The sequence below is a fragment of the Palaemon carinicauda genome, chromosome 27 (assembly GCF_036898095.1).
Source record: "Palaemon carinicauda isolate YSFRI2023 chromosome 27, ASM3689809v2, whole genome shotgun sequence".
In the NCBI taxonomy this organism is placed as follows: domain Eukaryota; kingdom Metazoa; phylum Arthropoda; class Malacostraca; order Decapoda; family Palaemonidae; genus Palaemon; species Palaemon carinicauda.
Window position 1 is genome coordinate 76,337,439 of NC_090751.1, and position 15,573 is coordinate 76,353,011.

At 45.5% G+C, this 15,573-nt stretch overlaps 1 protein-coding gene across 1 annotated transcript; it reads right to left on the bottom strand.

The window, feature by feature from the left end:
* Positions 1-13,154: 13,154 nt before the first annotated feature.
* On the bottom strand, positions 13,155-15,333 carry LOC137621217 (uncharacterized). Its single transcript, XM_068351619.1, has 2 exons — positions 15,169-15,333; positions 13,155-15,047 (listed from the first exon to the last, which is right to left on the bottom strand). The coding sequence occupies exons 1-2, from the start codon at positions 15,322-15,324 to the stop codon at positions 14,112-14,114; spliced, it is 1,092 nt and encodes a 363-aa protein (XP_068207720.1). The 5' UTR covers positions 15,325-15,333; the 3' UTR covers positions 13,155-14,111.
* Positions 15,334-15,573: the final 240 nt, after the last annotated feature.

Sequence of the window (15,573 nt, forward strand, 5' to 3'; positions counted from 1 at the left end):
AAAACCCGGTCTTCAAGCGCCTGGCATATCGTACTGTTCTTCTTATTCCTTATGGGCACTGCCGTCATCCACTTGGAATAATGGTCGACTACCATCAGACACCCAATATAACCAATACTGGATGTTGGGAGACTCACAAGGTCCATAGCAACCAATTTAAAGGAGAAGAGGTCACTATTTTCAAGGTCGGCGGGGCAACCACCTCCCTTGAGACCTTACAAGTCTGACATTCCCAACACATCCGTCACATATCTCTGATTACATTAATCAAAGATTTGTGCCAGACAAGTCGACGGAGCATTGCAATCATTTTTCCGATCCCCAGTGAGCATTCTGGAGGTGTGTCATATCAATTAGGTCAATCAGGACATTAAAGGTGACTACTGGGACTACTGAGCTGTCTGGGTTCCACTTCACTAGCAAACCCTGGTGTACTTCCAGGTCCAACCAACATCTCCTATAGGGTAGATAGGAGCGTGGGACTCGAGATGCAGGAACCCCAGAGTAGATCATCTTAATGACAGATTGAATCTGTCGATGACCTCATTGGATCATGGACACCTGACTAAAAGATAGAAGAGCATTTCCGGAGAACATTCCCCGACCAGATTCAGGGTCAGTTACCTTCATAACAGTGGTCTCCGTATGCAGTGGGGAGACTGAGAGTACCTTGGGAGACAACTGGAGAACAGTAGTGTGGTCATACACCAACTGTTCTCGGGGTGAATCCAGTGTCAGGTAGGCTGCGACCAGTAGATTTCTACCAAGAACAAAACAAAAGTTAATGTCTTTGGCAGCTACCACCACATAGTTAAACAGCGGTAGCCTCCACCCGGAAGGACACTTCACCTCCAACTGGACGTAGCCTAGAATGCTGGTGCATGTACCAGTCAACCCCTCTAACTGTTCTCCTGACAGTATCTGGTACTCTATGCCAAGTTGGCTCAGTACAGACTCGCTTACAAGACAAAACAAGAGCACAAAATAAGGTCTCCTGTATCATTACTATACCTACTGCCGAGTGTTGAGACACGTGTACAACTGGACTGACAAGGTGCCTTTTCTGTCACGTACTGGATTACACGACAATCCTCCGGCATTTCCTGATCATTAGTGACCAAGCCCTCAGGGTCAGGCACACGACATTTTACCTCTGCCTTAAGGCCCAGAATCACGTCAGTTGGAGGGATGTAATTGCGGAGCTCGATCAGATGCACACACTGAGGCTCAGTCACGGATGGATCACGATAGACTACGGGACAAGTGGGACCCCAATGGACCCAGATTTCCAGGTTCAATAGCTTTGATGCTGCCAAGAGCAACTCCAGAGCTGGGACTGAACCTGGAAAACGCATCGCCTTGATCCTGTTCCTGGTAGTCTTTTCCAGTTTGAAGCCTAGTCGACTGGCGTCTTTCAGAAACTGCTGAACTAAGGCATCCCGGAGCTTGGCTCCCTTCAGCTGAGAGTCGGATGCGACACCTGACCCTTCCGTCCAGCAGTTCACGACTAGCTCCAAGGATTCTATGAGAGAATCTGGACCACCACAAACCTACTTATACAAGGCCAGTCCAGTAGGTAACTTGAGAGTGCTGGGTTCAGTAGCAAACAGACAGTCAGTTAAATGCTAGATGACTGTCCACTATCTTCATGTCATGAAGGTACATCAGGGGACGGTGATCAGAATGGATCACGAAGAACTGACCATAGAGGAAGGCCCTGAAGGTTTTCACCCCCCATCGCAGAGCAGCCAACTTACGCTCAATGGTAGAATAACGGGTCTCGCAGTCAAGGAAAGTCATGGAGTCGTACGTTATCACCCGACGCTCCCCTGGATGCTCCAAGGACTCCTGGCACAGGCAAGCACCAGCACCCTCACCCGAAGCGTCAACAAACAACTCCAAGGGTTTATCATCAGCAGAGTAGTCAGGGTATGACAACATAATGTCCTCCTTGATCAGTTCCTTCAAGCGCACAAAGGCACCGTCCATTTCTGCAGTCCACTTCAGTTTCCTAGTCCCTTGGGATTTTCGTCCTCCAGTCTTCGCAGATAATGGTTTAGCTATCTGTAAGCACATGGGGATAAACTTCCGTTGGAAATTTACCAGTTCCAGGAATCCTCGTAGCTCATGCACAGTGGCTTTCCCTGACAGACCGGGGGTTATGGTGTCGCCATCATAATACATTTAAGACCAACAGTTGGTCGGACAAGCAGGGCACCTAAAAGAGGTGTCAAGTCCCCTAGGAAAGTTTACAGTAACTGCAACAAGTACTGGCTCAATACTGGCAATCCTTATTGAATCAGCTGCGTGGACCTCAAGTGTGTAAAGCACTTGCTGGAAACAGGCTCCACGTATCGGGACATAATACTCCCAAAGAGGCTCTTGGGGAGTACTGCCAACGCTCAGCCGATTTCGGGCTCCATTAACTATCACCCCATTTGCTCTCAAGAACTGGTAGCCAAGCACTACATGCTCAGCCATAGTCCCTGAAGGCACTACATGGAACACAGTCAGGGCGAATGTCATTCCATGCAGTATAGGGATCAACAGTACAGTATCTAAGGTCTTAGGTCCTGTTTGCCCTAAACACTTCAGACCAATGGTGTTGGGTACCATTTGCAGCTGGTAATCCTGTACTACTCTCGATTACAGGAGGACGACCTCAGCTCCGGAGTCAATGAGAGCATCCAATGTTCCCAATGGAAATTCAGACATGGTCACTGGGACAACCATGAGTGGTACAGGAGCCAACTGCACCAGGTTAACCCTACGAAGGGTTTTCAATACAGCCTCAGTTCCTGATTCCTCCCTGGAGGAGTCAGTTGGAAAAGCTCTGGACAGTGTCGAGGACAGGTTATCACTGGCCAATCCTGAAAGAGCCATTGGAGGTGCAATGACCTTTTCAGGTTGAGGGGTAACCTGGGAAATAGAGATTTCCGAGGCTGCCACCGAAATACTAGGAGCACGCACCCTAGCACTCACACCCTCCTTCAATGTAGCCCCATCTTCTACATCGAAGGCCTGGTGTTTAAAGCCCTATGATACTCCTCAGTTCTTGACTTCCTGGGCTTTGCTTTCTTGCTCTTCTTCTCCACAGTCCGAGAAGGAGCACTGGACTCGCTCCACTTCGGGTCTCCCGGCTACTGGTCAATCCAGAATAGGACGACGGGGTCCGAGTAGCTCTCCACCTTGAAGGAGTCTGGACAGAGGGGGTCTCCCTCCCAGGGCTGCGGGCATTAGCTGTCTTCTGGACAGGTGATCTGCTTATAAGCGGCGCCTGTCGTCCACACTGTGCGACATGATGGTTTGCCGAGCCAAAGCGTAGGCATAAGTTGAGGCGTCTGCGACACTCGTCCATAAGATGCCCTGATTTTCGGCACCATGCACAGTACCTCCTCTGGAATTGAGGAGACCTATCCGGGGTGCGCGATGTAGCAGGCGTACTTCCATAGGTGCAGGTTTGGGGACAGGTAGAGGAGGAGTGCGGGAATACGCTCTGTCAGGTCCAGGCGAACGGCTGGGGGCAGCCATAGCAACCCTGTCGACATACGAGCCGTGCCATAACTGTCCCACACGACTGATGGCCAAATCCTCTGCCTTCTAGCTTCGCTGACGGGAAGCCTCGTCGATAATACTCAACAGGTGTAGAACATTCTGCCAAGTGACCTGACGGCCAGCGGAGACATTAATGGTGGCCAGAGACTGTTCCAGCCAACTCGCAGCTCTGCTCGGAACAGTTCTGAGGAGCTTCCGCCTAAGCTCCCTCCGGTCCAAACTACGGCGAGGATAGGCTGACCTATACAGGGAGCCAACTGGACGGCGTATATCTTCAGCAGTTCGCCCTCGCCACAGGTAGCACTGCTGAACCGGGCCTTCCTACCCTCTCTGGCTTGTCGGGATATGAGATCTCAGGACCCCCCCCCCCCCCCCCCGGCCGAGAACACCTCCTGGATTTCTCCCTTTAGAAATCTTCGGTCCACTGGCCAGAGCTTCCTGCGGTATACATACTTACACAGTAGGCCTCAAAATCCCTCAGGAATCGGGCAAAACTCTGGCCAGTTTCCAAGTGGAAGATTCCAGGCTTGGGGTTCCTCCTGGATTCAAGGACTTTGATCAGATCAGACAGACTGCGTTCTGTCTGGAGGGACAGGGCGTGGTCGGTGAAGACAGTGTCATCTAAGCTGACACGGAGACAGGAGCTGGAAGTATCACTACCAGAAGTCTCGCTACTAGAATCTTCGCTGGTGGATTCCTGGGACATAGTCACAATTTCAGGGTATACTGGTCTGGCCTTTTCCTTGGCCTGGCGTCTCCGCTTTGGGATGGCCCCTGTCTTTGCAAGAACTACCACAGCCGTAGCTATTGGAGCCTTTTCTGGCCTACTGGCTTTGGCCCGGTTGTCCAGGAACTGCTCCCCTAGTCTACTGGCTACAGTCTCTGGTGGACTAACGGGGTTAGTTGCCAGAACAGGCGAGGAAGCAACCAGTCCACTCGCAACAGGAGACTCCCAGAAGCCTGGTACAGGGGTAAGTAATGGTGAGAACCCTGGAGGGAGCTGGAGACCTCCAATCAATGACTCTGCTCCAGTTACTGGAATTACCAGACCATTGATGTTTGGCCAAGCTCGGGATGTAGAAGGAGCACTGGTGGTCACTGTGGTCGTGACCCCAGTGGCAATGTGGCACGTGGCTGACGGCTCAATGCTCTTCAGGGCCGCCACTTGAAGTGTCAGGGACTTGACCTGAGATGCCAGGTCACTGACAATCCTGACAAAACTCTCCACATCCCGGCTCAGGCTCTTATTAGCCTTTCGGCGCTGACTTGATGACGATGCCATATCTAAAGGTTGGTGTTTCCCTGGTCTGGGCACCAAAAATTATGTAGTGGTTTGCGGACTGTGGCCAGAGGTAGCACCCGAACTGCCTAGTGTCCGAATGCCGACCACACCCCAACGTTCACTACACAAAAAAATATACAACGGTGGAATACCCAAAAATCTAGGTAACAGGTCAAGAGAACGGAGCTCTGGGCACCACCCCTTGATTTATACTGGGCAAGGGGACCCAGCTAGAACCTTAGTTCCTTTTTATCTTCCCTCCGCCTTAATCTTGCTGGTTATAAGTAAAATTAGAACATTTGGTAAAAGGAAAAGAAACAAAGAAAAAAATTATTTAAAAAAAAAAAAGTGGCTGAAAAAGGGAGCACATTGGTGTAAGGAATTGGACTGAAATGCGGTCTTCATAAAAACAAGCAAAAAATATTTATTTGTAAAGGATAAAAACTGTTAGGATTACATTAACATTGTTTTGTCAAATTCCAATAAGCAATTAAAGGAAAAAAGTAGTACAGTGAACCCTCGCTACTTCGCGGTTCGACCATCGCGGATTCACCACTTCGCGGATTTTTTTCATAACCCATGTCTATACATATATTGCGGATTTTCCGGAAATATCGAAAATACCGCGATGTGACCGATGGTGCGAGATTGGAGAAAGTAAGGAAAATTGAATCATGATTGATTTTCAATATAAATGAAACTTTGAGGCGCAACAAAGATATCATTTGTTAGAGAGATAGAGAGAGGTAAGGAATGGGAGGTAGTGAAAAGTAGCCCACAGAGAGAGAGAGAGAGAGAGAGAGAGAGAGAGAGAGAGAGATAGAGGGGGGTTTAAATGTAATAAACAAAAAAATTTGATAGGTTATAACACATTGGTGCTTATGTAATATCAACTGTATACTGTAGACGGTTTGAATAAGTTAAGAAATGGTATAAATGATACTTTGTTAGTGTATTCGTACACACTCAAGAGCGGCAGCTAGATGACAGCTGATCTAATCACAGCCAAAAGTAAAAAAAAAAAAAAAGTCAACAATACTCGATTTTTAAAACACACCCGAAATTTAAAAACAAAAGTACACGCTTTCTTAATGTGCAATTAACTATTTAAAGAGTGGCAATTTTCTAGAATAAAATGATATTTCCCAAAAAATAGTGGTTTGCTGATGAAATCGGATGCCCTATTTTTGGCTATGATTGAAATGGATGTAGACTCGGCCTAATTATTTCATTTCGTATTTAATTGACACTAAGAAAACTAATTTTAGTTTCTTCATCTAAATGTAAGTATTGTATAACACGAAGAGAGAGAGAGAGAGAGAGAGAGAGAGAGAGAGAGAGAGAGAGAGAGAGAGAGAGAGAGAGAGAGAGAATGAATCAGCTGTTGTAATCAAATGGCGTGTTTTTGTTTCGTGAGAATTTCATCGCCACGACTTTAACAACAACATACTGTACTGAACTTTACAGTATTATACAGACTACTGTAATATGATAAAGTAAAATATTTGTAATCTATTTTATATGAAATGGGGCTATTTTTGTTTTGTTTAAAATTTACATTTACGTATGTAAAACAACTCTCTCTCTCTCTCTCTCTCTCTCTCTCTCTCTCTCTCTCTCTCTCTCTCTCTCTCTCTCTCTCTCTCTCTCTCTCTCTCTCGTAGATTGTTTTCCTGCTTTGCTACGTATGTATGATTTTATATAGATACGGTAAATAATATTTGTAATAACATATTTTATAAAAGCTTTTACTGTAATATCATTATTTATCACTTTCATCATGCGCGTTAAATTCCTTAGTTTGTTTACTGAGCGTACTTTATGACGCCGTCGTATCAGGCGGCGTCATAAAGAAAAAAATTTCATTTGGAAGTCCTAAGAAAAATTAAGTAAAACATTAGTAATAACCAAATCAACATACTGTACTGAATAATCAATATAATTGATGCAAAAACTAACCTATAAACAGATGTGTAAATGCGTTTGTTTCTTCATTAGGATCAGAGATAAACGTAAACAAAACATTGGTTGCCATTTTTTATCGTGCTTTTTGGCGTGTTTAGGAAACGCATGATATAAAGTCGCCTTTAATATTTGTGCCTGTTTTAGTTTAGGGTACTGTATTACATGCATTAAGTGTTCTGTACATTAAAGGGTAGTTTGTTAACAGTACTACGTACAAGGGAAGGTTTTAAAAGTCTGAATATACATGTTAAATAAATAGGTAAATATGGTGTTACTACTTCGCGGATTTTCACCTATCGCGGCCGCGTCTGGAACCTATCTACCGCGATAAACGAGGGTTCACTGTACCCCTTTACACTCCAGCCTCAAGATAACAAAAAAAAAAAAGATTTGAATAATACAAAAAACACTATTCACATGCTGGACACTCACACGTTTTCCTTAAACTATACTACTCAACCATCTAGAAGTAAATGTAAACTGTGAAAAATACTGTACTGCAATAATTTTCCCTGAAGCAATACTGTCCTTATCAATATCCAGTCTACCATTAGGCTGCAAAGTTACTTAAAAATTTCCAGCTTCTGAATAGTATGGCTGCACACGACGTTGTGCAGGTCTCTGTGGGCTCACAATAGCAATGTCTAGAAATTCTCCAATTGCAAACCCGCACCATGACAAAGTTTCGGTGTCATAGAAAATTTTCTGACCAACAACAGTAGTGCCTAAATCTCTCATTCTTGGAAGGGGTTTTGATAATTCTGGAACAATTCAGACTAAACTCGAACACAGTCCCATTCCATTTCAATCGCTACTGTGAACTATTAATGACTCTGACACAATCTCATATGACGAGATTCTTCCTCGTTACTTCGCACATTGAACCTGACTTTACATTCTTCCTGTATGTCAGAAAGACTAAAAAAAAATTTCAATCCTCAGTGATACCCAGTATATCATGGTTATTCTACACCCATGAAAATGGATAAGAGGCTAGAACAATTCTAATCATCTTCTGAGGCCCCTCTTGATTGAATATTAGTCACTAGGCTGACTAACAATATAAACAGGTGCAGGATGATGCAGTATTAGTTCATTTGTGCCTCGGCTTGACTCCAATTCTAGTTGCCTCTCCAAACCCTACAGGGAGTAGGGCGTGCTGCAAAAAACAAATATCGTTAGACAAGTGGTAGGACCAAAAATATAACAGATAACACATATGTAATGAAAAAATGAAAAACAAGTTGTATATATTCTTAACAAACGGATTTTGAGCAAAGTGAAAAATCTATTTTTGAGTGATATGGCCATGTCGTCCTGATGGAAGGTTCCTTTAGGTAGCTTTCTAAGGGATATTTGGCTACAGTGATACTCCCAGAGAATTAACCACAGGTTTCCAGAATTCTAACTCCTGGCGCGAGTATCCTTGATATAACTTTTAAAGATATCGCATAATATCAGGGGACGTATTTCGTGATACAACACATGGCAATCCTCACCCCAAATAGATTTTACGCTTTGAGGGGGAAGAGTGGCGAAATTGAAGGGGAGCCGTTATCAAGGTTACCCGGTGGATCCCCTCCCAGTACTACTATGGCATAAATATTCCTTGTTGCATTTAAGCATGGATGGCCGCAGATAGAGTAGTTTCGGGTGGGGACTTTCGTTACATAGTTGTATACTCCTTTTTGAAAGAAGGGAGAGTCCATCAGGACGACATGGCCATATCACCCAAAAAAGGGATTTTGACGGAGAAAAAATCTATTTCTGGGCGAGAGACCTGTGCCGCCCAGTGAAATGCTCCTAAAGCACCATTTCTAAGGAAAATAACTGCTATAATATTACCAGAGAAAAAATGCATAGGAATGCTAGGTTGAACTAGATCGCTCACCTATTGGTGTAGAATTTAACCAATAACACCAGTGCCGTGTGAACATTTGTACACAGTGTTGAAATATGTCCAACATCTAAGTGAAATCAATCAGGTAATTTCACAATAGTGCGTGGCACCTATGGATGAACTATCATATATGTATTTCTTCCCTTACAGATTAAAAATATATATACCCAAAGATGTAGATATGTCACAAGGATTCTATTTATGATACATTTTGCTTTTGTATTTTTATATTTGTCTATAAAAATGAAATACATATAAATGTATTTGCGTCTTATTCGCCCTTTATGAATACGAATAAATGATCCAGAGCCTTTTATTTTTTCCTAAATAACATACTTGAGAGTATAACCTCTGAAAGAACAACCTGGTAAAGTTCCACTTTGTTTCTACAGAATACAAATTTTGACGCCTTATAGTCGATATCGACAATTTCCCTGCAGGGGGCAGGAAGCTCTGTTAGTTCCAAGCTTAGTGGATATGACAAATAACGGTAATGTCATATATGTAAGGTTTGGGAGACCATATAAGGAACTCAGTCAAAGTAAAGGCACTTATACAAACCCACAGATATAGTACTTTCAAGTAATTCTCTGGTAAGCTTTCATCACGACGACATGGCTGAGCCCCAAAAATGGATTTTGAGCAAAGCGAAAAATCTATATCTGGGCTCAACCTGTGCCGGCCAGTGAAATGCTCCTAAAGCACCATTTCTAAGGAAAATAACTGCTATAATATTACCAGAGAAAAAATGCATAGGAATGCTAGGTTGAACTAGCTCGCTCACCTATTGGTGTCGATATAAACTGGGGCGTAATATGATCAGAGGTCTCGCACCATTTAGACATTTCCTCTTCAAAATCCCTCAATAGTGAGGTGCCGTTCAACATCCCCTGCCGCACAGACTAGTACTACTAACTCTACCCACGCTTGCCCAACACTCCCCATAGCACCCCTAAGTTTGGGGTCTGATCAGGGGGGGACAACTAGGGTGGGTTCACTGGGCGGCACAGGTCTCTCGTCCAGAAATAGATTTTTTCTCCGTCAAAATCCCTTTTCTGGGCTCAACCTGTGCCGACCAGTGAAATAGTACCAGAGAAACGAACCCAAACTTCAGTATATATGAGGGAACGAATTAAAATCAAAATAACATAACAGTAATAACATAACAGTAGTTTAATCAAGAGTTGTAGTAGTAGACAATAGTCTTTTATAACATCAAAAACTGACAAGGTATAATATCCCAGGAAGGGATGGCAAAATGTAAAAATAAACTTGATAATCAAAATATGATCTGAGGTCAGAACATCTTAGATAATACCATATAAAACTGGATATAAAAGGAATACAGTTCGCAGGACAAAATGTAAATATGATAATTAGTAATAGAGATAAACAATATCCTAAGACATGGGGACACCCTTGGGTGTGACATAACAAACTGAACTCAGGAACTGTAAGTGAGGCAGGTAAGAGGAAGAAGATGGCAAGACATAGTAAATTCAGGAATTAATTTGTTCGGGGATACCACGCTCCCTGTGGCTACGGTAGCGAGTTTAAGGGCCTCTAGATGTTTAAGATAGTGCCGCCTGAACACTGACGGGGATTTCCATCCGGTATATTTAGTAAGATCTGCAAAGTTCATGTGATGGAAAAAATTTATTGAGGTTGCTACCGCCCGTATGTCATGGACGTGAGGGAAAGACTCAGGATTAGCCTGTTTGATAAAATACAAAATCTGTTGCCTGATCCCTTTTAAAGTTATAGTCCCTCCCTGATCTCTGACGAACAAGGGCCCTGAGGTCTTATAGGAAGTCCTCGATAGAAAGGACTTTAGAGTGGTAACAGGACACAGGGAAGGATCCTGAGGGAGCGGGATAATTTTCCAGGAGGACCATCTGTTCTGAGGGTCTTCATTTTTGGCCAAGAAGACTTTGTCTGAGGAGAGGAGAACTTCTCCTGATGGAAGGAACTCAATGTGGCCTGGATCTCTTGACAAGGCAGCTAATTCCGAAATTCTAGCGCCGGATGCTAAATTCATAAGGAATAGAGTTTTTCTGAGTAGAGGTATATACTCACATGAGTCGTTGATGGTTTCTGACGCCAGTTTAAGAACATCATTGAGAAACCAGGAAACTGAGCTAGGACGAATGGATGGTTTCAGTCTGGCACAGGCTCTTGGAATTGAAGCTAGCAATGAGTCTGTTAGATCTATATTAAACCCGACCAGGAAAATTTTCTTCAAGGCAGACTTGATGGTAGTAATAGCGTTAGCTACCAAACCTGACTCAAACAAGGTTCTGAAAAAGGTAACCGTTAGGTTTAATGTCATAAAGACAACATTAGAATCCTTCAAAAACTTTGCTAGTTTTTTGACCGCTGAGTCATATTGACGAAGAGTGGAGTCTCTCTTATCTGATTCTAAGAATAAAGTATTCTGGGGATCTATGTTAGCCCCTTTTTGGGCCGCAAACTTCATGAAGTCCATAAAGTTATGGCGTTTTGAATGTTTGAGGAAGCGAACACAGTGCGCGTTTGTACTATTTGAGTCAAAGTCGGGTTGGGAATCTGGCGAGGGCGGAGACTCAGCTCCAGTAAAAGAGGAAACCAATTGCTCTTGGGCCAATTGGGGGCCACCAGGGCTACTTGACCTTTGAAGGTTCGAAGTTTGTCCAGCACCTTCATCAATAGGTTCACCGGTGGGAAAAGATAAATCCTTTCCCAGGTGTTCCAGTTCTGAGACATGGCATCTGTGGCGTAAGCCCGAGGGTCCAGGTTGGGGGCCACATAACATTTTAGTTTGTGGTTGGACTCCATCGCGAAGAGATCTACCTGGAGGTCCGGTACCTGGGAGAGGATCCACTGAAACGATTTTCGATCTAGTGACCATTCTGACTCCAACGGGGTCGTCCTTGAGAGTGCGTCTGCCACAACGTTCCGAACTCCAGCCAGATGGACAGCTGATAGGTGCCATTGGTTTGAGGCTGCTAGGGAAATGATTGCTACCATCACATGGTTGATGGTGCTTGACTTGGAGCCCCCTCTGTTTAGGCAACGGACTATATCTTCGTTGTCGAGAACTAGTCTCAGGTGTTGCTTCTTGGCCGGGGAAAGACGTTTTAAAGTTAGTAAGACCGCCATGGCTTCTAGGACATTTATATGGAACTGTTGGAACATTGTGGACCAAAGGCCCTGAACCTTCCTGTGTTGGGAATAACCTCCCCAACCTGATAGGGAGGCATCCGTGTGGATGACTATCTTTGGAGGAGGGTACTGTAACGGAACCGATTTCGACAGGCTCTTGGTGGTTGTCCATGGGAGAAGCCTCTTCCGAAGAATGGGAGGAAGACGGGTCTTCTTGTCTCGAAATTTGTTGTTCGCTCTGGAGCGCCAAACCCGGTTTATGTCCTTCAGTTTCACTTTCAGAAGAAGGTCTGTCACTGAAGCGAATTGTAGGGATCCTAGGATCTTTTCTTGATTCCTTCTGGATGTTATCTTTTCCCTGAGAAAGCGTTTGGTATTCTTCGCAATCTCTATTCTCTTGGACCTGGGAAGACATAGGGTGTGAGAGCGTAGGTCCCACTGTAATCCCAGGCACTGAAACTTGGTCTCCGGTGTTAGGCGGGACTTTTTGAAATTTATTTGGAATCCCAGAGACTGAAGATACTGAATCACTTTGTTTGTCGCTTTGAGACAATCCTTGATGTTGTCTGACCAGATTAGCCAGTCGTCCAGATACTGTATGCGACGACTTGGACCTCTTGGATTCGAAGTTCTTGAATGACTGATTCCGCCAGTTTCGTGAAAATTCTGGGCGCGATGTTGAGCCCGAAAGGCATCACTTTGAACGTGTAAGCCTTGTTGCCTAATCTGAATCCTAGGAATGGGCGGAAATGTCTCGCTATTGGAACGTGATAGTAAGCATCGGTAAGATCGATGGAGGTGGTGACGGCCCCACGGGGAAGTAAGGTCCGTACCTGCGAGACGGTAAGCATGTGAAACTTGTCGCATTGAATGAACAAGTTTAGCCGGGAACGATCGAGGATGACTCTCCGGTCTTTTTTCGGGACGCTGAATAAGCGACCTTGAAACTTCAGATGTTTTGTTTCTTTGATCGCGTTCTTGTGCAATAGATCCTGGGTAAACAGAGTCAGATCCGGTGTCGGGAGTTGATGGAATTTGGTCGATGGAGGAGGCCCTTCTATCCAACTCCACCCCAGGCCCTTGGAAATTATGCTGAAGGCCCAAGGACTGAACCTCCAGCGACTCCTGAACGCATAAAGTCTCCCTCCTACCTGAAGATTCTCAGTAGTTGGAGGATTTTCCGCCACGGCCTCCGCGTGATCCCTTTCCACGGGAGAAATATCTCCCCTTGCCTCTGTTCTGAAAGGAACCTCTTGATCCAGGGCCCTGCCTCGCTGGTATCCTTGAGAGGAACCTCGGGACTCATAGGTAGGGTTGTAAGCTTGTGAGGTGAACGAACTTGAAGCCATCTGGCTTTTAGGGACGAGAACATATTCCTCTTGGGGCTGAGGCTTGGAGGTGGAGGGTTGGATAGTCTGAGCAACCGGGATCGGCTGGACTACCTGGAGAGGTTGGCGGAACTGGGCAGAACTATAAGGACGTAGCCTTTTCCTGCCCCGGGATTGAACGTTCGACTGTTTGAACTTCCGATTGGGAGTGAGATCCCAACGGACCTTGAGGCTCTGGTTAACCCTGGCAGCTTCGCTCAACACCGAGTTGACCATGTCCTCCGGGAACAGGTCCGGACCCCAAGCGGAGGCTTTAATGAGCTTATTCGGCTCATGGCGGATAGTAGCCTCTGATAAAACATGCCTACGGCAACGTCTTTTGGCTACCAAGAAGTCATAGCAATCCGATAACAAGGATTGTAAGGGGTGGCCTTTGTCAAGACCTTAAAGGCGTGTTCCTCATCAAAGTTGAGGGAAAACATCTCTGCCATCGTCGAGACGTTTAGGCTCCTGCTAAACCTAGACCGGGACTCGAACTCGAGTCGAATTAAGGTTTCGGGAAGTCTTGGAAGACGTTCGCTAAATTGCGTCGACGCACAATCAGCGGATAATTTACCAGAGGTAAATGTTGACTGAATGTTAAGCCAACATTCGTTATCTGATGGGAGCAGAAGAGATGTAGGGTCTGTCTCCCGAAGCTGGGGCAAAGGTTTGTCTTCGGCCACCGCCTGAAGAGCTAAGTCCACCATCTTGGTGACGCAAGGAGTAGGAGTTTGCTCGTCCACAAGAAACATAGTGTATGTGCTCTTGTGGGGAGTCAGCATGGTGTTTGTGCAACCCCACTCGTTCAGGGTTCTAACCCAAACAGACTGAGCCTGTTCTTTTGGGAAGATAACGGTCTCCTTAGGGACCTTATCTAGCCGGACAAGAGCTTCTTCTGTCAGCCGGGCGAAGCCGGGGAAGGGGAATCAAAGCCGGGAGGGAAGAATTCAAAGTCTTCAATGGACCGGGTTCCGAAGCCTTCAATAGTCAACATCCCGTCAGTGAAAGGGGAGTGGAGCGCCATTTTCCACGGGTTATTTTTAGTGAAAGGCGGGAGTTTTGAGGCGTCCGGGATGAGGAACTGCTGTTGTTGAGGCAGTCCTCCTTCTAAGGTGTCCAGTCTGTTGGTAACGACAGATAGCATCGAGCTAATCTGCTCTGAGACAATCCTAGACATCATATTAGTGAGAGCCACCGGGTCGAAGTTGGCCGGGGCAACTGAGGAAGTTGGCTGCACTCCCGGGTCCTGAGAAGTAGAGGAGGTGCTAGCTAAGCCACTTGGGGCTCTGGGGAGGGAAGCCTTCTTTGACTTGGTTGTTTTGGGTAGTGTAGGATTCTTGCGAGTCTTAACTAAGGGTCTCTTCTGAGACTTAACCTTGGGAGGAACCAGGTGTGATCTTGGGGTAGATTCACGGTTCGCATCAAAACCTAGAAAGGAAGAAGTATTAGATGCCGAAGAAAAAGAAGGGCTAAGAAGAGGGATCTTAGCGCCGGACCCACCTGCCTCACCTACCTCCTTACCTGTCTCCGGTTCGTCCAAAACCATGGGTTCCAAGTCCAAATTCAGAGCTGCAACATTGTCCTCAATGGGGTCGGGGTCGTCACCGAGGTCAGTATCCTGATCAAGAGCAAGGCCAAGGGTTGCTGTAATGTCGGCAATAATAGGGGCTGCCACTTCTTTAGGCACTGTTGCAGAAGATTTCGCATTGGTATAGATCAGGTTGCAGTATTCTTCAGAAAGAACGTAAGGCTTCTTGGCCTTGACGTTACGGGCGAAGCCGCCTACCCAAACTTTCAAGGTGGCTCTTGCTGTGGTCTTAGCTGCTTGAGAACTCTGAAAGAACGGGGATATGGTTAGCAAACCCGGGAGACGGAGCTCGAGAAATGATAACCAAAGGTTCATTATATAAAGCAAGAGGAATGCAAGTAGAAAAAACGACCTATAGAGGACTCACTGATTCCGAAGAGAGGGTGGTGACAAGGTCGTAACAGACAAGGCAGTTGTCGGGGTGCCAAACTATAAGGTCATCCATTTGGATCCCGCAGTCGGCGTGAGATCTACAGACCTCATGTCCGCAGGGCTGTTGAAGGACGGCCGCGCAGGCTGTCATCCGACAGCGCACCACCTGTAAAAGGAATAGTCTATGAACACCTAATTAAGATCTCTAGAAGGGACACCGGAGGATCCGGACCTTCAAATTAAGGCAAAATGCATAGTCTTATATTAAACATGCAGAGAACCTTAGACTTCCAGCGAAGGAAGAATAAATAAGGGATGAATAGAATTAAATAACAGTCCCGGGGACCGGGAAAAGAAATACCCAAAGTAAACTTATAGTAAACTTAGAGTAAACTTAAAG

Coding starts and splice junctions, on each gene's coding strand:
- LOC137621217 (XM_068351619.1), bottom strand. CDS start 15,324: ATGACAGCCTGCGCGGCCGTCCTTCAACAGCCCTGCGGACATGAGGTC. Junction 15,048..15,168: donor CCACCCTCTCTTCGGAATCA/GTGAGTCCTCTA, acceptor CCGTTCTTTCAG/AGTTCTCAAGCAGCTAAGAC.